Source organism: Taudactylus pleione, unplaced genomic scaffold (genome assembly GCF_031769625.1).
Source record: "Taudactylus pleione unplaced genomic scaffold, aTauple2 ptg000678l, whole genome shotgun sequence".
Classification (NCBI taxonomy): domain Eukaryota; kingdom Metazoa; phylum Chordata; class Amphibia; order Anura; family Myobatrachidae; genus Taudactylus; species Taudactylus pleione.
In genome coordinates, this window is record NW_028285080.1 from 3,338,423 (window position 1) to 3,360,429 (window position 22,007).

At 41.5% G+C, this 22,007-nt stretch overlaps 1 protein-coding gene across 1 annotated transcript in view; it reads left to right on the forward strand.

The window, feature by feature from the left end:
* COL21A1 (collagen type XXI alpha 1 chain) overlaps positions 1–22,007 on the forward strand; it is a 344,603-nt gene that overhangs the window by 159,914 nt on the left and 162,682 nt on the right. The window contains exons 7-8 of the mRNA XM_088455921.1: positions 5,884–5,961; positions 12,327–12,410. Of these exons, the coding sequence (XP_088312047.1) occupies positions 5,884–5,961; positions 12,327–12,410 (162 nt within the window). The remainder of the gene's footprint in view (positions 1–5,883; positions 5,962–12,326; positions 12,411–22,007) is intronic.

Here is a 22,007-nt window from a genome sequence, read left to right on the forward strand (position 1 = left end):
ACGACAATTGTATGCATTAAATATCTAAGCACTTGCCAGACATTAAGGCTATGAAATGGGCAGACCTACTTTATAATTGTAAACCAATACAGTATGTACACCTGACTGGATTCAGCTGTCTAAGAATTATTGTTTTATTATGGATGATGCATTTCACGTTATATGTTTCTCATGTTCAGATCACTAAATGGATACTGCTATTTTATAGGACTGATTTATCTATTTTTGATTAGACACTATTTAATAAATCAGACTTATCGCTTCTCTCTTTACATCCTCATATATGAAACAGTTTGGCTATTGCATTACTTTACTCCTCCCTTTTAATCATCTCCAAACTTAGTGTTCTGTCTGGGAAAATGGATTCATACCAAATATATTTAGAAATGAAAACCACTGCCAGACAATATTAATTGCATTCATTCACCTAGCAAGTAAATACATGCCATCTGAAGATTCACACACCTATATATACTGTGTACAAGTGCACAGTATCATCTTGTGTAAAATACTGATATGAGCTGTGCAACATTTTCCTTTCCTAACAATATATATAATGTATTTTGCATTGTTTAACTTTCCCTTCCCAAGTCTATTTTATTCTTAGAGTACTGTACATACTTAACCTTATCAGCGAGTGAAAGGCAGAGGCCCCTCATAGCATTGGGGAAGCAGTTTGGCAGGCTGGTGTGTGCTCTGAAAGCCTTCTCATGTTTATGTGCTTATTATTACAAGCCATACAAGCCAGTGGGTACAGCAGCCAATTTATTCTTTACACAATACACTCTTATAGTCATTTCTGTTACAATTATTTTTATGTGTATTGCATTAATTCTGTCCACACAAGACCTGATTACATATTAATATTCGATAACATTTCTTCAATAATTTAATAAATATTCTGATTGTACGTTTTTTTCTGGCAACCTAAGAAAATTCTTATCTCATTAGGAAATGGCCACAGAAATGGATGAAGAATAGGGCAATGCATTTCAATGCTTCATGTAATGAAGCTGCTTACTTACTGCAAAATCAGAAAGTTACTTTTAGCACATTCAGTCCCTCACCCAAGCTCACCATTTCTTTCAATGTTCTCAGTATCTCCTCCATCCTCTACTGTACATGTCCAACCTCATCTATCTAGTCCACCTTCCCCACTCTGCCTAATTCAGCGACTCGCTTTCCCACAGACAGCCTATTCACGCTCCTGCCTCCATGATTTTCCTATGCTGCTCCACATATATGGAATTCACTCCTATAGTCAATCTGCCAATCCACCAGCAAAGCTTCAAAAGCTCCCTAACAACATGGTTGAAACAAAAGTAAATTGCTAGTGCTCAAGAAAAAACACTGGGTGAAGGAAGCTGGCTGCAGACCTAAAAGAAGGCTTCCAAGGCCCTCCTTACTTGACACAAATCAATAATAATAGTAACAATAATTAAAAATGATGATTGTGGTCTGCGTCATGGAATATGTCTATTCCATATAATATAGAGGTGTACTGCCAATAGTATTAATGTTAAGTAAGGAAATGGTATGTGTAGTATATAGTGTTAGAGGAAATGTGTCCTGGCTGTGAGTAACAAATAGTCTATAGCTGAATTGTGATTGAATGACCTCATACAAAGAATATAATATAAAGGAGTGAAATGCAAACAATGTAAAAAACATTAAGCCATGAATAGTAAATGTAACCCTTTTTTATTATTAAGTCACAGTGACAAGGTAAGTATATCACTCAGGGGGAATTAGGGGAAAGGGGGCTGAGTGTTGATTGCGAAGCAGTGGTGATGTCTAAGTGGCCTGGGGAGTTATTGGGTGACTGACCGGAGGTAGGCATCCCTAACCTCTGGTACTGGCAAGCCAAAAAGTCAAACAGTCAATTGATAATATCCAATCATGTGGATCAATATGTGAAGTAAATTTAATAGTCAATGTTAAATGTCCTGGTGCCTCACCTGTCTTCTGTTCTTCTTTATCCTTGTTCCCTTGGATCCTGACACTGGATTCTATTCCTCTGAGTGCTGGCGGTGCCAAGATCCCATGAGGTCACGCGGTCCGTTGAGTGCATAGCTGCCCCAGGACCCATGTCCTCACGGGATGCCGGCACCATTGATCGTGGGTGTCCCAGGGAGCACTGCAGGGACCATGCCATTGAGTGCACCACCAGCACTCATAGGATTAGAGTCTGGAGTCAGAGGATCCAGAGGAACGAGGATAGAGAAGAACAAAAGACAGGTGAGCCACAGGATTGGATATTATCAATTGACTATTTGACTGTTTGGCTTGCCAGTACCAGAGGTTAGGGACACCTACCTGTGGTCAGTCTCCCAATAATAACTCCCCCAGCCCCTTATACATCACCACTGCTTCTCAATCATCACACAGCCTCCTTTCCCCTAATTCCGCCCTAAGTGATATACTTACGTTGTCAGTTCCTTTTTTAAAGCACTGTAACTTAAATAATAAAAACGGGTTACATTTACTATTCATGGCTTAATGTTTTTTACATTGTTTGCATTTCACTCCTTTATATTACAGTATATTCTTTGTATGATGTCATTCAACCACAATTCAACTATTTGTTACCCACCGCCAGGACACATTTCATCTAACACTATATACTACACATACCATTTTCTTACTTAACATTAATACTACTGGCAGTATACCTCTATAGACATATTCCAGGGCTCAGACCACAATAATTATTTTTTATTATTGATACTATTATTAATTTCTCCCTAACAACATGCCCATTCTTTAAAGACCATCAGTTAAATCATAGCTCTTTCAACAGTAGCCCATACTCCCATTTACATTTTCACTCCATGTTACTCTTGTTTCAGTCCCTCCCCTTTAATATGTAAATGCTACCAGGTAGAGGCCTCTTTCCTCTTCATTTTTTCCCTTCCCCAATCTTGTTTCCCTGTGCACCCCCTTGCTCCTCACATGCAATCGATGTCACTTATCATTATGACTTAACCACTTTCTCTCCTATGTATAATGCTGTAGAATTATGTGGTGCTTGTGCTCTGGGTGGCTGGTGTCACCTCACGGACATGAGTGCAAGGGATCAGGAGGTGCCACACTTGGTGTCAAAACCTGGTGTGATGCCTCTCACTGCATTTCCCGGTGGGACACGAGGCAGAGAAGACAACAAACCTGCAAACTTTCAGCCCGTAAACTCAGAGAAAAGTATTGCGCAAGCATGTGGACCAGGTACTTGAGGGGAGATGCCTTAAAGAGTAGAAAGGGCTTGAACAGGGGCATAGACAGTGAAAAGGAACAGCGAAAGATTATTGGGAGGCAGGTATGAGAGTTGGGGTGACTCTTTATCATCATGTTTAATGCTTTAAATAACATTACTACCACATCCTTGTTCACAGCTTCACTGGCCTCAGAAGCATGAAATACATGGCTATTCTGAGTATCCTGAGAGTTATTCAGATGACCAGTGTTCACGCAGTTGATCTGAGAAGCTAGAAGTGGATTTTTTATTACTTAAGATGCCTACTGCAGCTTTCGCATATTGTAGCCTAGCCACTGCATCCAGTGCGTACATCTCTGAATCAGGCCCATAGTCAGATGGATCTTCTTTGGCATCTTCAGGAATGGCAGTGACATCCACAGAGCATTGGTGGTTGTCCTATAGATTGATGCATGGAAATTATGTTATTATATGTAATTCCTTCTCAATTGCCAGATCTCACAACATCATTAAGCAGGTATCAGCTGAGTGCCTTTTGTGGAAATAATAGTACTGGATCTTACTTGCACAATTCTGGACATTGACATATTGCTAGGTACAGGCTTTACTTTATAGAAGTGTTGGCCCAATGCCCTAATAGTGTATTTTATATTGAAGTTTCCACTTTTTATCCACTACCTACAGTATAAAAAGCCCATGTTTTTGTTGATTTGGGAATTTTCTAGACAACATACACCACTAAAATAAAAAAGTGCATGATTTAGAGTTAATAGCAACAATTGTGACACTAACATATGGGCAAAAATATGTCTGGACATGTATGAAGCTACATTTACAGTAAGACAATGTATTGCAAAGGGGCTTCAATAATTTATCTGTGCACCATCATCATCATCATTATCAGGCTTTTACTACAGTGTACTGCTCTTAGAAGTGATAACCAATCCGTTTACTCCTGTCAAAGAGAAAGCAGCAAGTATCATACACACTCAAATAATTAGGAAAAGTTGATTGCATACCATGGGCTAATTGATCGTCGGGGGCTATTCAATTAGCCCCATTTAATGGGGATTTCATTTTGGATCTCACAAGACCTGAAAACCCCCCCCCCCGATAAGTGTGCTGTTATTGGGGGATAACAGCCACTTAATGCCTGAATCCATGAAGTTTTTAACACAGGGGATAAAAGCCACTTAACGCCCGAATCCGTGAACTTTTTAACACAGGCATCAGGAGAAAAAGGGAGCCTAATTGAATAGCCTCGGGCGATAAATCCCGAGGCTACCTTCCTCTTTTTCCCCTTATAATATATTGGAGCTAATTGTATTCCCCCCTGAGTGTGACAGAGTTGATGAGAGAAGAATTTTTATGACCAATGGACTCGCATGTAAATCCAACATCAGATTCTGACCGTCTATGTATGAGGTTTGGAGCTCAAACCGATGGTTTACTGTAATCCCCATGATGTTTACTGTAATCTGCATGTGGTTTACTATGAGTTGAAGGCTGTTTTAAATCCACATACAAAGCTGCACATTAATACATGGCCAAGGACAAGTACCGGAGAGAAAAAACACATTTACATGAAACTGGTTTGTTAAAAGACAGAATTGCAAAATAAACAAAAGCAAATAATGATTTACCTAAAACAATTCTTGTTGAAACAACTTATGTTATCTTCTATCCTCTCTTCAAGCACAGCCTCAAATTAATTTTACACTGTTAGAAAGCTAATGATTCTGTTTACTCTCTATTTATATATCAATGTCTTTGACACTGATTTGCAGATGCCAAAAGGAAAATTAGAAAACCAACTAAAAACAATGTAATAAAATATTTAGAACTTTTGAAATGATCAGCAAGATACAGTATTTAAAAATGTTTTGCTTTCTTGTATATGTAAACTCACAGAAAATATGTCAAGTCCTGGTCAAAAGAACATCTGGCTCAGAGCAAGAGTATTTACATAAAACTATCCCTGATTTTTGTATCAGGTTTAAAAGCACAACAGTACTGTATGTATTTCTGACAAGTTTAATATTTATTGCATGTCCTAAACCTGCCAATTCAAATTGTCATACTCTAACTTAGATGTCCAATGTACAGGTGGGATCTGGTCAGAATGTTGACAGGTTCATTAAAGTCTAGAGTCAGAATGTGGACATGAAGATTAGGTCGCCAACCATTATGTTGACATTCAAAAACATGGACATGGTTAAAATGTTCACATGTTCATGATGTCGACATTTTACATATCGACACCAGAATGCTGACATAGTTTTTTGCTTATTTTTAGGGTTAGGTTTAGGGTTAAGTTAGGTTTAGAGTTAGGCTAAAATTGTATGTCAACTGTAATGTAACTGTATGTAAAAACTGTCAACATTCTGATGTTGACATTATAAACATGTCGACATTTTTAAGCGTTGACCTAAAGTCCATGTCGACATTACAACTGTCGACACTTAGAACATGTCGACATCCTGGTATCATCATTCTGAATGTTGACATTATGAGTGTCGACTTATCATACCACACCCATACAAGTAACATCAGAGATCAATCACAGATACCAATGGGTCTAACTTTTTTTTTAACTTTAGCCAGTTAGGCTGCTCTTTAACTAAACAGATTTTTTTTTTTTTAATATTATATTTTTCTCTTTTGTTTTACAGTTTACTCTACAAAAGCTGAGAATATATTGTGATCCTGAACAAAACAAACGTGAGACCGCCTGCGAGATTCCTGGAATGGTAAGTATTGTGCATGTCTGTATGTGTGTTTGTGTTCAATATATAAATCATTCTGGGCTCAGTGATGTTCAGTTTGTATTTATAACTAAAATTTTATTGCGCTGAAACTGTAAGATTTTGGTAACCAAATAGTTGTTTGGCTGTAATCTTTGTTCACGGGACCAAGAATTATAGCTTTCAGTCGTAAGGCCCTCACACACGGAGCGACATAGCGGACGATCCGACTGATTGGAACGATATTGCTGCTTTATCGTTCCGTGTGTGGGTCTGATACCGTCCGGTGCGTGCTCTAGTGAGGTCGTCCATCAATCCTCCAGATCTTTCGTGCTGCACAAGAGCTCTGGAGAAGCGATGTACGATGTCATGCAGCGCTATGCGGGGAGGAGGGGGTGCCGGCATATCAGACGGTCGGGCACCGGATTACTCCATGTGTGGGGTCTGCCCAATATGTCGGCCATCGCTTTGTTCGTTGCATCGCTGGCTACACATCATACTATGGGCTTTATTCAGAGGCGGCCTTACGGTCTACGACCACACGGCCGCCTCGATGTTTGTCTAGTGCGCATGTGCACGAGGGAGCCGGCTCCTTCGTGCGAATGCGTGAGACCCGCTACGACCGACAGTGCCGGTCGTAGCGGGTCTCTTTCCAAAGGGGGCGAGCTGTTGATTGACAGCTCGCCCCGTTTGGAAGGCGGGCTGGGGGGGGTGGCAGCCCAAACGGAAGCGTTCCCATGGGAACGCCTGCCGTTTGGGGGAGGCCCCACTGACATCACTAGTGATGTCAGTGGAGAGCTTCCTGCTCTGACAGAGCCAGAAGCTCTCCGGGGCTTATGACAAGTGAAAACCTACCCTAGGGTCTCGTCGTAAGCCCCGATGGTCGCGATGGTCAATGACAATCGCGACCATCACCCTAGCGGTCATTAGAGCTGTGGATGTTAACCCACAGCCTAACGACCGAAACAGAGGCGGCCGGTCAGGATGCAAGCGGCCGCCCAGTTTCTGAGCGACCGCTTGCATCCTCCGACCGCCTCTGAATGAGGGCCTATGTGTAGCCGGCTTTACAGTTGTAGATAAAACTTTTTTATTGTTTGGGTATCTACTGCTTACTTTTAAAATGCAAGTTGCAGATGGATTCAGTTTTGTAGTTGGTAAAATGATTAAATACTACCCCAAATCTTAATGTATTGTGTTGATTTGGTACATCCATTCTATCAAACATACAGTAAATATTCACCAAAATATTGCTCAGCATGTGGCAGGATGTAGCTAAAATTTTGCTGGGTGCAAGATCAGTACTGCTCTATAGTGTAAGCATACATGAGCCCTATAATTTATGTTTGCATTTTACATTTTTAGATAAAATAGAATATATTAATTGGCCACTTATTAGATTTACCAACTTACATATATCATTAAAACTCGTGCAGTCATTATGTGATTTTGTGTAATTTGGCACCCATATAACACAGGGCATATAATTTGACAATTAATTGAGCTGTATTTATGAATAAAGAAGAATATGTATACTGTACACCACATATTGGATGGGTTATACCTATTCTACCTCACATTGTATAAAAGGTCTCATGCCCCATTCTATATCTCCATGGTCCATTTCGGCAGACACATGGTACACTATTTAGGTGAATGTTGTCAGTGAATAAGCTGCGCATGCCTGGAGTATTCAAAAAAAGCATTGTTAAATGTTTTTTACTATCTACTTATTTACCTAGAGTTTTAGTTTGTGACATGTACAGTATGATCTATTTAACTCATAATTGTAAAGAGATGGTGCAGTTGTCGCTATTTCAAGTATCAGTTTTAACATTTTAACTAACATTATAAAAAAGTTGAAGCAAAAGCCATCTCAATATAAGAGTAGTGGCTGCTTAGGTCAGGTTACTGCAATTACAACCCTCTGCAATAATAAACCTAGTCCATATTCTATAACAAATACCTGCTAATGTCATGTTCAGGTGCTCAGACTATCATCAGCAAATGTCTGTATTACCCTCAAAAGTCACTATCTCTTCTAAAGCAAGAAACCACCATCTGTAAATATGTAGAAGTGCAGATATAAAAGTAAAGATGCCGATGACTTTTGCGATGCACAGTTCCATGTTTTATCATTTACAAATTACCCATATTTCATTTAATATAATTATAAACAATATGAAGCAAATCATTTATGTACATGACCATTACAAATGCACATCTATGCTTTTCTATATGGTTTTATATTGGAAATTATTATCATGACATTATAGACAAACTACTGTAGTATTATGGACCTGGCATACGCTGGGTCACCTCAGTCTCCACCCCCCACTCTGCCCTTCTACCAGCTTTGTACGGCCCCTCCTGATCTTTACTGTTCCCCACCCCCATTTTGATGCTGCTCCGCTCCCCCCTGACGGAACGCCGTCCTGACCCTTTCCATGGTTCCCACCTGATCCCCTCTCCCACCCCCACCCTACTCTCATACTTACCCCTGCAGATAGTCCTCTCTTCCATAGTCTGTTTCATAGTCTGTTCTTAGAGAGACAAGGGCTCCCCAACCAACCACAGACAATGAGAGACAAAATACATTCAAAAATAATTGTAGATTTATTTCTAAAGCCCCTGCTCTGCCTCATCCTGGCCTTCATTCTGTCTGGCCCTGCACCCTCTCTTCTGTTCTGACCCCTGCCACTACATCCTGAAACCCTGTTTAAATAAATAAAGCAGATCTGTTATGCCTGTCACAAGAAAGCTGGTGCTGGTGTTTACAAATTAAATTGTTCTCTCACCAAAAACTGAGGAAGTATCGCAGGATATAGCTTCCCCTCCAAAAGATTAGTACAGCTTCATACCCCCCAACTGTCCTGCTTTGGGCGGGACAATCTCTTTTTTCAGGGACTGTCCCACCCATGGGCTGCAGTATCCCATGAGGGGGGGAAAGTTGGGGGGAGCACTCTCACATCGCTGGTTTGCATTCAGTAGCAGAGCAGAGGGTGAATAGATGCTCACTGCATATACAAAGTGCAGAGAGGAGCATGGGGCAGCCTCGCAGCTCCAGGATCATTCTGGAAATGGGGCTATGCCATGAGGTTATGCCCCTTTATAAAGAATGCCACGCAGCTTTATACTGAAACATTTTAACTCTATGGTACTACAAATCTCAGGCAGACTACTTCTATTGTCTCTTGTGGCTGTAGCCACTCTGCAGGGAATGTATCAGGTCTTTCAGATAATAGATAAATTGCATAGAGATAAAGTACCAACCATTCTGCCTGTAACATGGATGCTGATTGGTTGGTGCTTTATCTCTCAAGGATTGATACATCTTCCCCTCTGTGTTTCTCTGCAGCTTCTATTCACAGATTTTCTCTACTTCTGCAAGCTGTGTAGAACCTTCTTCTTCACAAACTCAAACATCTAACCTCAGCCCACCTCTTATGGGGTCATCTCAGTACCTCTCAGTGGCTTCCCCTCCACTCCAAACTGAATGACCCTTGTTTGTGTCTATCATCTACCTGACTCTCCTGTCCTCCCTCTAACTGACACTCTTGTCCTCCCTCCAACTATCATTTACTTGCAATCCGGGAAGAGTAGTTTTTGACAGCCATGGCTCCCTGCAGCCTACATAACTGTGGCCACATTGTGCCCAGTGAAAGTTAGACCTCACAAAATGTGGGATATCACAGTTTTTCCATAAATAGTTATTACAAGTTAAGTTAATGGCTTTCCAGTCCCAGTATTATTTTGTTAAGTCCTCCTTGTGAGTCTGAGACAGTGCGGAGACATGGGATGATGCATCAATTCATATCACATTGTAAGCATTGCCTCCTACAGATATCTTTGTGTCAGTAACCGCATATACTGCCCATACTTAGGCATAGAACTCCAGGAGTACTAGTATGACTGAGGTGTTTGTACATTTTTGTCCACTTCATCGGAGGATCCCAATATTCTTTTGTTCTAAAGAATTACTAGGTTTTAGCAGTCATCATAGACACTTTGTCTACCTTCCTGGATTCATGCTGTGAGTTGATTGTGTGCAGTGGAGTATCTATAATGGGTGTAGGGTATGCGGGGCACATGGGCCCCTGGGTCCAGGGAGATCACATTGCTTACCCTGAACCCCTGTTCTATAATACTTATCCCTCTGTAGTCCTACAGCAGCAATGCTGCACAAATCACTGGGAATATGGCACAGTGGCCATTTTCCCAGTGACCTGCTGTACAAAAATTGCTGGGAAAATGGTAATTGCACCATTTCTCTGGAGATCTGTGCATGAGCAGTGTATTCTGGCACAGCGCCAGAGTCTACTCCCTTGTGGACAGAGGGCCTGATTCAGAGCCGAACGCTCCGACCAGAGCGCTCGCTCTGAATCAGGGCCCTCCCCCATGAAAATGGAGCGTCCTCCCGGACGCTCGCATAGCTGTGGGTGACCACCCACAGCTTATGCGAGCATCCATGATGATGGTCGCGATTGTCAAGACCATCGCGACCATCGGGCTTGCGACGGAGACCCTGCGGTAGGGTCTCGCTGCCACAAGCCCAGGAGTGATTTTGGCTCTATCAGAGCCAAAATCACTCCCACTGACATCACTAGTGATGTCAGTGGGGCCGGCTTCAGACGGTAGGCGTTCCCATGGGAACGCCTCCATCTGGCAGCCACGCCCCCGGCATGCCCACCAAAGGGGGCGTGCTGTCAATCAACATCGACAGCACGCCCCCTTTGGTGCGAGACCTGGAGCGACGGAGAGCCCGTCGCTAGCCGGGTCTCGCGCATGCGCACGACGGAGCTCCCTCCGTCGTATGCATGCGCAGTGGGGCAACATCGACCCACTTGCGAGCATCCTGCGCTCGCGAGTGGGTCTGAATGACCCCCTGAGACTGCAAATGTGACTCCTCCTCACTCAATATGCCCCTCTGGAAAAATGGGGAAGACTTGAGTTTGAGTTGACAAGATTAATGCAATATATGATACAACATTCCGTTTTTACAATAATTAATTGCAGAGGATCAATTTCTTCTTGTTTTACCTTTACTGCATTCACTTTTTATTTAATGTATGTTGTGTGTAAAATATATAAACCTATCTTGAATATAGACAAGTACGTCTTTCTTGATTTGTGTTGATATCTTTATGTAAAGGCTGTGTGATTTATCTGAATCTTCAGAGGTTGTTACTGATTTTTGAATTTTTTTTATGAATCTAACTTGATTTGTGAATTTGTCCATTTTAAATTACTACTTTAAAGTGAACTTGAAAGTTAATGTAGATTTATCAGAATTCTATGTTTTTATGAAAGCTTCACATATAAAGTCAAAGCAACAGTTGACCTAACCAGGCTAATTTCTCCTCAGAACTATAATGTTCTTATTACAAGTGGAACATTTTTCAACTTGTTTCATTACCAACCCATTCAGTGAAATATTAAATATTAATAATATTTTTATTTGTATTTGTTTCAGAATGGAGAGGTATGTACCTTATTTTCTGTTTCAAACAAGGTAATATTTTTACAACGTTTTGAAGAAAATGGAAAATCCAAAAAATCTGATAATAATGTCTTGACTCATCTGTAAAACACATTGCAATCAATTGCATCAGTTATTATTATTTCTTTCTATGAAGCAATGAATCATGTTATGCTTAATTATATACATCAATTAACACAATTCAGTATTCTATATTGTGTATCTTTTATTTTTCATTATATCTATTTATTTGCTACCTTAGGTGTTCTTGTTTATATATCTTGCACATTTTTAGTGTGTTGTATTTTAGAAATTAAAAGCTTTTCTTTATATAGAACCTGAATAATTGAGATTCTCCTTTTTTTTTGGTTACTACATGTGCAGTCTCTTTGTAAATACTAGTTTTTCTTGGGGATTCTTTGCACAATCCTTTGTTTTGACTGCTGGTGCTTCTAACCATATACATTTTAATTTAAGCCCCATCAGAGGGCCAAGTCCTGATCATTTTTGTTTTCTTTACCTTTTATACAACCATTCCTAGTATTTGTTAGTACAATTTTGAATATATTATTAACTGTTATTAACAGGTTTTTTTTATATATAATGCTATCATATTACGCAGTGCTTTACAGATAATATTTTATTAATTCACATAAGTACAATATGTATTTTGGAAGCATTTCATATACGAGTAAAGTTACAACAGAGAAAATTCATATTTTTAATCTATACAATTCTCTGTTCACTAGAATGCCAAATTCTATTTCACCACTAGCAAAAAAAATATTTTAGGAGAATATCATAAAAGTTTTAGATCCATTAAGGTTAAAATATGAAACCTAAAAGAGCTGAAATATTCATTTGGAAAAATATATTTTCCTTGCTCACTTCCCAGTGTTTAAATGGTCCAAGTGATGTTGGCTCAACACCTGTTCCCTGTGTTTGTCCTCCTGGGGAAAAAGGACCTCCTGGCCTCAAAGTGAGTATGGCTTGATTATTTTTATATTATCTTAATTACTATATTTTATTGTAGCTGTTAAATGGATGGACACAACAGATATTGGCTAATAAATCTGGAGTAATTTACCATAGCTTAATAAGCAAAAATCATGCTTCAGAAAGAAATATGTTAAAGTTAGAGAGCACTCAATCATGCAAAGTCATTGCATACCATACCCAATAATGCATTCAAGTGAACTTTTTACCTTACATAAATGTTCTGGGAAGGAATTTCCCTTAAGATTTGCCTTTCACATTAATATATTTGGATAGTTAATAAGAAACATTACTTAGAAACTTAGTCCAACTTACTGTAAATAACAACAAAAACATAAACAATTATTAATGTTCATATTTATTTTTCATTGACAGTGTTTAAGAAGGTACAATAGTGACATATCCCCTTTATGTTACTAATATGTACCAATAGACAGGGCCCAGCTAAAGGGAGTTTAAAATCTAAGGCACAGACACAGAGTAGGGGGTAAATTTACTAACGATTGATTTTAATCGATTTCAGCTGATTAAAAATGTATCTAAATTGATCAACATTGATGTGTTTCAGGGGCTAAATCACACACTTATTAACACTTAAAATCAAGATAAACAAAATTGTCTGTTAGTAAATGTTTGATTTAGCCCCTAAAACACAACATCATTGTTGATCGATTTAGATTGATTTTTAATTGATTAAAATCGACCTTTAGTAAATGTGACACTTAGAGCTTAAATTAAGTGTGAGATAAATGTTTTAATATATGTGACTAACTAGTTGTCCCATACTGATGTTCAAAATTATAGGAAAAAAATACTAAAAAATCAGAAAGATCTTTTCGGAATATCAGTAAATCCAGAAGCATTCAAAGCTTATTCATGAGAACTGCACATTAAAATAATGGAATAAGCTGTTTAGTGCAGTCCTGCACAATTTATTTGTCCCATGACAGCAGTTTTATGTTTACTATTATCAAAAGTGACATCATGAATATTTCTGTAGCTTAGAAAGAATCTGGTTATCTTGATTTTAAGATTATTAATGGCCATCCCTGAAATTAAAACAATATGCATAGTAATAAATTAGGTCAACAAACAAATGACCTGTTTTCTTAATTCTTTTATATTTATCTACCCTATTATGTTTACATACAGTGCGCCGGTTCAGTTTATTGCTCTAAATTCTGTATATTCTGCTAAGTGTATATTCTGCAAAGTGCTCTAACCTTAAAATATAATAATAATTCTGTGCTGTGTGCTATTATGAGCACTAGCACAATGGGCAGAAGTGAGAGGAGCCAAAAAAGTATTGAGGTACAAAGTATGCTGGTCTGGACATGTAGCAACGCCCCATGGTTCTTCAAGATGGTTATAACACATTATAACCACACACCCCTTAATACCAGGGCCTCATATTTTTCATGGCACCTGCTCTGGTGGTAGTCTTAGAAACTAACATTTATCCTAAGTTTCCTTGGAGTTCCATTGCAAATCTTAAATCCTATAGGGGAGATGTACTAAGCCTTGGAGAGTGATAAAGTGGAGAGTGATAAAGTACCAACCAATTAGCTCCTAACTGTTAGTTTACAGGCTGTGTTCGAAAAATTACATTTAGGAACTGATTGGTTGGTACTTTATCACTCTCCACTTTTTCAGTCTCCAAGGTTTAGTACATCTCCTCCTATGTCAGCTAAGGTAGACTTTAGAGAGACTACCTAGATATCAGGTGAGACAGGTTTGAGCAGCACAAATAAGAAACAATGAGAGTGGGTGTATATGTATCATGGTCAGTTAAAATGCAGATGTCAGAGATCCACCAAAACTGTTCACATGTTGCATAACTGCCAGGGAGCTTTAGGGACCCCACTGCAATTATCTGCTAAAACCTGTATTCATTCTTGAGGCATGTAGACAATGGAGTACTTTATATCAACATTGGCTTATGCCAAACCATATGCAAATAAACCATGTTCTTTCTTGTGAAAAGACAGCTGGGAAATTACATTTACATGTCAGCCATTTCAGTAAATCTTTTCCCACTATATTCCTATTGCATAACACAGGCTGGTACTGGTAAAAAATATTCACCTACAGATAACTTGTTAGGGGAAATGAACAAGCATACAGTATATTTCTGTAGAGGTAGAACAAGCCCTCTTCATCTCTATAGCTCCAAATGTTTTATGGTCTGTTCCCATATTGTCCCAGAGAGTAAACAAAATAACTCTCTAAATGCTCTCATTGTAATAGACAAGGTGCCAAAATATGACAACACCATCTGCAATACTACAGTATAATATTAAGGCAAAGTTAGCATTATCGCAATGCCAGCCTGGTACATATATTTTACTAGTCAATACTAAAGAGTGCCTACAGAGCTGGCTCCTAATATAATTAATTTGCTGGAACATTGATGCAGCTTATAAGACTGCTGGATACACTATGGGCTTTGCTTTAGTAAAGGTGCATTTTTCATTATATATCTCTTCCATTATTTTGAATTTAAACATAACAATTCTGTGCTGACGAATGGCTCTATTCCTTCCACTAATAATTTCTCACTCGGTAGCTGATTTGCATCAATTTCAATTGCATTGACTCTTTCACATAGAGCCCTGCCGTTACTGACATAATCACACAAAATGTGTTTCTCCTTAAACACTTTTGGCTTTAATTAAGGATTAACAAAATTATGTGGTTAGAAATTGCATGTAAAATGTGACCTGCAAATTTGGTATGAACTTAATCCAGTTATCAACATCGACATGATGACTATACCTGTCATTTAACTGTGTATGACATACATAAGTAAGTACGTGAATAAAAACCCCAGCCTATCCCCAGCCCCACAAAAATGTGCCGGCTCCAGAGGTGAGGCTGCAGCACAATCCAAAATTCAAATAGCAGCAAACTGTTTTGGCTACTTGCCAAGCAATGAATAGCCAGAAGCACTGCTTGTTATGGTTCTCACACGGTTGTGTAAAGCTGGCCACAACCGACCAACTTACATCCAACCAGCCAACTAGTTGATTGGTTGGAATGAAAATCTGGTAAGGTATGACAGCAAATGACAACAGCAATTTGCTCCCAAACGCCGGAAAATGAACACAAACTGTTGTTTGAACAAATTGTTTAGATCAAACATTTAACAAACTTGTCTGAACGACCATTTTCATCTGTTTTCTGGCATTTAGGAGCAAATTGCTGATCATCAATTACTCCCATTCCTTACCAGATTTTCATTCCAACCAATCAACTAGTTGGATGGTTGGATGTAAGTTGGTCTAGTGTGTGGCCAGCTTAAGACCTCTAGAGCCAACAAGAGGATCTTCCACCAACAAAAATTTATACTCACACTGGTGCTTAGGTGGCCACCTGGAATTAAGCCTCCAGCAGTAGAGGCTTACACAACTGACGAGAATCTGCAGGGCTGCTGACTACAGACAAGGCAGAACTGAGGAGTGGCAGTCCTTCTACTGGAACTAGCTGGAGTGAGGCTGCAGGCAGATGATTACTAGTACAGATGTAAAGGACAAGATACACAACCAGCGACAGATGGTGATGATCTCAGATACATCTTGGGACTATGGTGCAGCTAGGTTGCTAGGCAAGGAGCGGCTAAACAATGAATACAAGCTGCGGAGCAGGAGTGACCTGGACAGTGATACTGCAGGATTTACAGAGAAGGACTAGACAGGCAAGACAACCGATGGAATGCCACTTTTAGCAAAAATCTGAATAAAAGTGTTATCTCCTCTTGATACATCTGTCCCATGGTGTCTAAGCATACAGTAATTTCTTAATACTGATATGTTCTCATACACCTGGCTTCACTATGCCATATAGCGGAAGATGCCTGGTGGGACTGAGCTGTTCAGAGCAGCATAGTGTAGCTTCTTTTTCTTTAAACTTTTGCTGAACTTCCTGTAAACCCTTGATCCACATCTCTTGGCATAAAAGGCCACAAGAGCACCTTTCACTGCTCATGCATTCCCACAAATGTAGTAGTACTCACTCAGCATGAGCCATTAAAAAAGGAACCACGTGCTTCTGCCAGCATCCTAGTAACCTGACTGAATATAGACTGGTTAGTCCCTACCCACTTAAAACTGGAGACCTACAAATGTGCAGGAGAATACTAACGGAAAGTCTGACCCTAGTCAGGAACAGATGAAAAACAAATGAGATATCCTTATACAATTATAATTAATTTTGTAGAAGTCTTGCAATATAATTGTAGTTTGTTTGAAATTAAAACAGTGATAATTACACATAAAACAAAACATGTAAAAATAGTGTAGTAGTAGCAACAGTATTAGTATCATTCTATATATATATATATATTCGCAATGTCCACACTCCAAGCTAAAAGTTCCAACAGGGTGGTGCTCCATGAGGGACAGGTAGTCCAAAGATATAATAATTCAGAACATAAGCCCTCACCAGTAAATCTTTCAGCGGGTATTTATTTAATAGTAACTCACAAATAGATCACAGGTGTGGCACTCCAGACAATATTATCCAAATGCGGCAGCGTTAATGTGTCAACGTTTCAATGTGTTTATTCACATTTTCTTCAGGACATGAAAGAAAATGTGAATAAACACATTGAAATGTTGACACATTAACGCTGCTGCATTTTGATATTAATGTCTGGAGTGCCACACCTGCCAATTTCTATATTTTTGATTTGTGGAGGCACCCAGCGAAGCTGTATGGTAACGAGGAGTGCTGGACCTTGCTACATTACAGTATATATATATATATATATATATATTTATATATACAGTATATATATATATATATATATATATTCCATAGACAAAAAACCTTACGGTTTCACATGTCCCATTAAGGCTTGTAAGACACGAACTGAAATTTCACAAAACCTACTGAATTTCTGCCGATCAAACTCAAAAAAGCAATGAAATTCTGATCATTAAGGCTGAAGCCTTAATGGACGTGTTCCTTGTGCAATACAGATATGGTATGCCATCACACCCTGTGGTTAACTGCAGATTTAGCACTTTCAATTGCTGTCACTCACAGAATTGTGTGCTCATTAAAATACACACATGCAGTCTATGCAACTGAGGTCTGAGCAGTTATGTGGCACACACATCCCACTCAGTGCCCACAATCTTCCCATTCATTCACCACAACAATCCCACTGGGTTCCAACATCCTTCTCATTCCGTACATCCATTCAGAATACACATTCAGCTCCCTAAGTTCTAAAACCATCATACACTGTCCATGCATGTACACTATCTGCACCCCCATGCTGCTCTATCTTCCCCAATCACTACAGCTTTGTGGTCTCCTAACTGTACTAGTTCTTTATTCTCTCATCCACTCCAATCCGTCTTTCCACATCAGCGCCGCCATGTCTTCCTGCATCCATGTCACTATGTTTCCTTCCACCTGCACCACTACCTTCCCCACAGCCATGCCACTCTGTCTTCCCCTCATCTGCACCACTCTGTCCCCCCCAACTGTACCACCCTGTCTTCCCCCCACCAACACCACTCTGTCTTCCTCCCATGCCCACCAATCTGTCTTTCCCAGTGCCTAGTGATGTGTTCTCCCATTCTGCTAGTCTGTATTCCCTCATCCTACCAATCTGTTTTTACCCATCTGCGCTGCTCTGTCTTCCCGCATCCATGCCACTCTGTACCCCCCATCAACGTTGCTCTGTTCTCCCAAACCATGCCTCTCTGTCTCCCCTGCATCCGCACCACTGTTTTCCAACCATCTGCATCACTTTGTCCCCCCACATCTGCACCACTGTTTTCCACCCATCTGCATCACTTTGGCTCCTCTCCATCTGTGCTGCTTAATCTCCCCCCCACTCCACTCATTTCTGTCTCTCCAATCCACACCACTCTGTCTCCTCCCCCCATACACCCCACTCTTATCCCATCTGTGCAGCTCTATCGTCTGCTCAGACCTCAGTTACATAGACTGCATGTGTGTATTCCAATGAGCACACAATTCTGTGAATTAGCAGCTCCACCATTTTGTGAGTGACAGCAATCTCACTCTGTGAGAGTGCTAAATCTGCAGTTAACCACAGGGTGTGATGGCATACCATATCTGTATTGCGCAAGGAACACGTCCATTAAGGCTTCAGCCTTAATGATCGGAATTTCATTGCTTTTTTGAGTTTGGGTGGCAGAAAATCAGTAGGTTTTGTGAAAATTCGGATCATGTCTAAGAAGCCTTAATGGGACATATGAAAGCATAAGGTTTTTTTGTCTGTGAAATTTCATTGCTTTTTAAAATGTACTAACTATCAGGGCTTGGAGGAGCAAACTGGGCTACCTGCAAAGGAGAAGGGCAACAAAATGGTACACTAGTGCAGGTGGAGGAGGAGAGGCTGGCACACATGAGGTGTTTTGGAGGTGCAGAGTGAGAGAAGGCTGCTTGGGCGTGCTGCAGGTGGGCAGGGCAGCGGGATGTGTGGAGCAGTTGCAGTAGCAGGGCAGTGCACAGGGTCATCAGCGGATGATAGAGGGCTCACCAGCGCTGGGCATGAATCTGAGAAAATAAAATCAATAAGACACCGATGTATGGACATATCAGTGAGATCCATCTATGTTAAAAATGGAATATGTGTAAAATAAAAAAATTATATGGCCCCCACCCAAAGCACAACCAGCCCCTTGCTTGTCACTGCCGGTCCTGGTTGTGAAAATACAGGGGACAAAAAGCATAGGGGTCCCCCGTATTTAGCACAACCAGCAATGGGCTTTTCAGAGCCAGTCCTGGTTGTTAAAATACAGGGGAAAAAAGACTCAAGGGTTCCATGTATTTAGCACAACCAGCACTGGGCTCAGCCGATCCGTTCCTGGTATTGGAAATACAGGGGACAAAAGATTAGGGGTCCCCTATATTTTTCATAACCAGCACCAAGCTCTCTCTAGTGGGGTGATAATGCCCCAGCCAGGGGAACCCTTTCACCAGGTCTCCCAGCCAAAGCATTAACCCTGACCACTAGTCAGCCCAGGCCAGGGATCACTGGGGAGCTGGGGACCCCCCAAAAAGGGGTCCCCTTTTCCAGGACACTCCAGGCCTGGGCTGATAGCCAGGGGCTATCCCTGGCACCCCTGGAGCGATGGGTGCCAAAATGATTGTGTGAAGTAACCCCCTCTCCCCCTAAAGCTCAACCAGCTCCAAGTTTTTCACTGCCGGTCCTGGTTGTGAAATACAGGGGACAAAAAGCATAGGGGTCCCCTGTATTTAGAACAACTAGCACCGGGCTTTTTTTAGATACAATCCTGGTTTTCAAAATACAGGGGACAAAGGACATAGGGGCTCTCCTATATTTAGCGCAACCAGCACTGGGCTCTGAGCTGGTCCTGGTTTTGGAACTGCAGGGGAGAAAATTTACTTTAGGTGGCTTCCCTTGTATTTATTAAAACCAGCACCCGACCCTTTCTAGCGGGGGGTAATGCCACAGCCAGGGGAGCCCTTTCACCGGGCCCCCCAGCCAAAGCATTAACCCTTGACTGCTAGCCAGCCCAGGCCTGGGATTCCTGGGGAGCCCCAACAAAAAGAGGTCCCCCTCTCCAGGGCACCCCAGGCCTAGGCTGAGAGCCCGAGGCTATCCCCAGCACCCTTGGAGTGGTGAGTGCTGGGTTGACTGTGTGAAGTGACCCCCCTCCCCCTAAAGCACAACCAGCCCCAGGCTTTTCACTGCCTGTCCTGGTTGTGAAAATACAGGGGACAAAAAGATCCCCTGTATTTAGCACAACCAGCACCGGGCATTTTAGACCCAGTCCTGGTTGTCAAAATACTGGGGACAAAAGACATAGGGGGTTCCCTGTATTTAGCGTAACCTGAACTGGGCTCTGAGCTGGTCCTGGTTTTGGAAATACAGGGAAAAAAATTTAGTAGGGTTCCCCTGTATTTACCAAAACCAGCACCGGACCATTTCTAGTGGTGGGGCAATGCCACAGCCAGGGGAGCTCTTTCACCGGGTCCCCCAGCCATAGCATTACCCCTGACCACTAGTCAGTAAAGGCTGGGGATCCCCGGGGAGCTGGGGACCCCCCAATAAAGGGGTCCTCTGCTCCTGGACAACCCAGGTTGATAGCCCGGGGCTACCCCCGGAATTCCATGGTGGTGGATGCAGGATTGATTGTGTAAGTGTGGTGTTATATATTTTTCTTTGCAGGAGAACCACAGGTCCCAGCAAACCTCCATTACATGCTGGTACTTGGAGAACCAACAGTACCAGCATGCAGGGAATTAGGGCCCACTGGCACCTGTAGTCCAAATGTAAAGAAAATATTAAAATCAACACAATACACTTTAATATTGTAATATTTTATTTTACATATTCACCTGGGGGCGGCAGTCTTTAAGCTATTTTGCATGGCTGCCGCCACCCCAGGGCTTTGGCGTCTTTGCCTGGTGGGCACCAACCCACCAGGGCATTGGTGTCTTGGCCTGGGGGACAGCGGCTTTTAAGCTCTTTTGCATGGCCGCTGCCACGCCAAGGCTTTGGAGTCTTCACCTGGTGTGCACCAACCATCCAAGGCTTCCTGCATCTTCACCTGAAGGGTTGCAGCCTTTAAGCTCTTTTACATGGCCGCCAGCCATTAGGACTTCCGATGTCTTCTTTCTTCATGAGCTCTTCACTGTTCCCTCACGGCCATCTAACTGCCATGCCGCCTCCTCGTGCTGGCTTATATAAGCCAGCCAAGGGGGTGGGGCGATGATGTCACGAATTGTGATTGGCCATCTTTTAATTTAAAAAATGGTGCTGAGGATCCATCTTTGAAATGGTCATAGCTGCCGAACTCTGTGATGATGTTGAGAGCTGTGATTGGCTCATGGCAGCAATCTTCGAATTTCATAAATGGCACTAAGGTGCCTTTTTTGAAATGGGCTCCACTGCTGAATTCGGTGGAATGGCTGGCAGGGACTGGATCCTCGCTGGGACCAGGCGAAGTTGTGTGAGTTAGCCAGACGAGGACCCTGCAGCAGTGCGGCCATCATTGGCAGTGCAAGCATCAGAATCGGCGGTATGGGTTTCTCGGATCCAGGCCCGCCGCCAATGCCTGCACCGCCACTGGTTCCCCCCACAGCTGCTTAGTCTTGCCGCTAAAGTCCACACTGCCAATTCTGATGCTCGCACTGCCACTGATAGCTGCATCGCCGCAGGGTCCTCGTCTGGCTAACTCACAAAATGTCGCCGGGTCCCCGCCGCTGCTACCGCCCGCTACTATTGCCGGGCCCCAGTGCCGCTAATGCCCGCAGATGACAGCTATCTTGGTGCACTCAGGTGAAGCCACAGTGAGTGCACCACTCTGCTGGAGGCACCTACTGAGGCTGCGCAACAAGTTGAAGCTCCCTATCTGTATAAAGTGGCATTGTGAGGTAATACTTTAAAAACTGTAACTTTCTCAATTACATGAACCCCAAAGGGCCTTTTGGGGTTCATGTAATTGAGAAAGTTACAGTTTTTAAAGTATTACCTCACAATGCCACTGGAACAATAGCTACCTACTTAAACATATATATCCTATTAATGATTCATTTAATATCCTATTAAATTAATATTTTTTTTTAATCT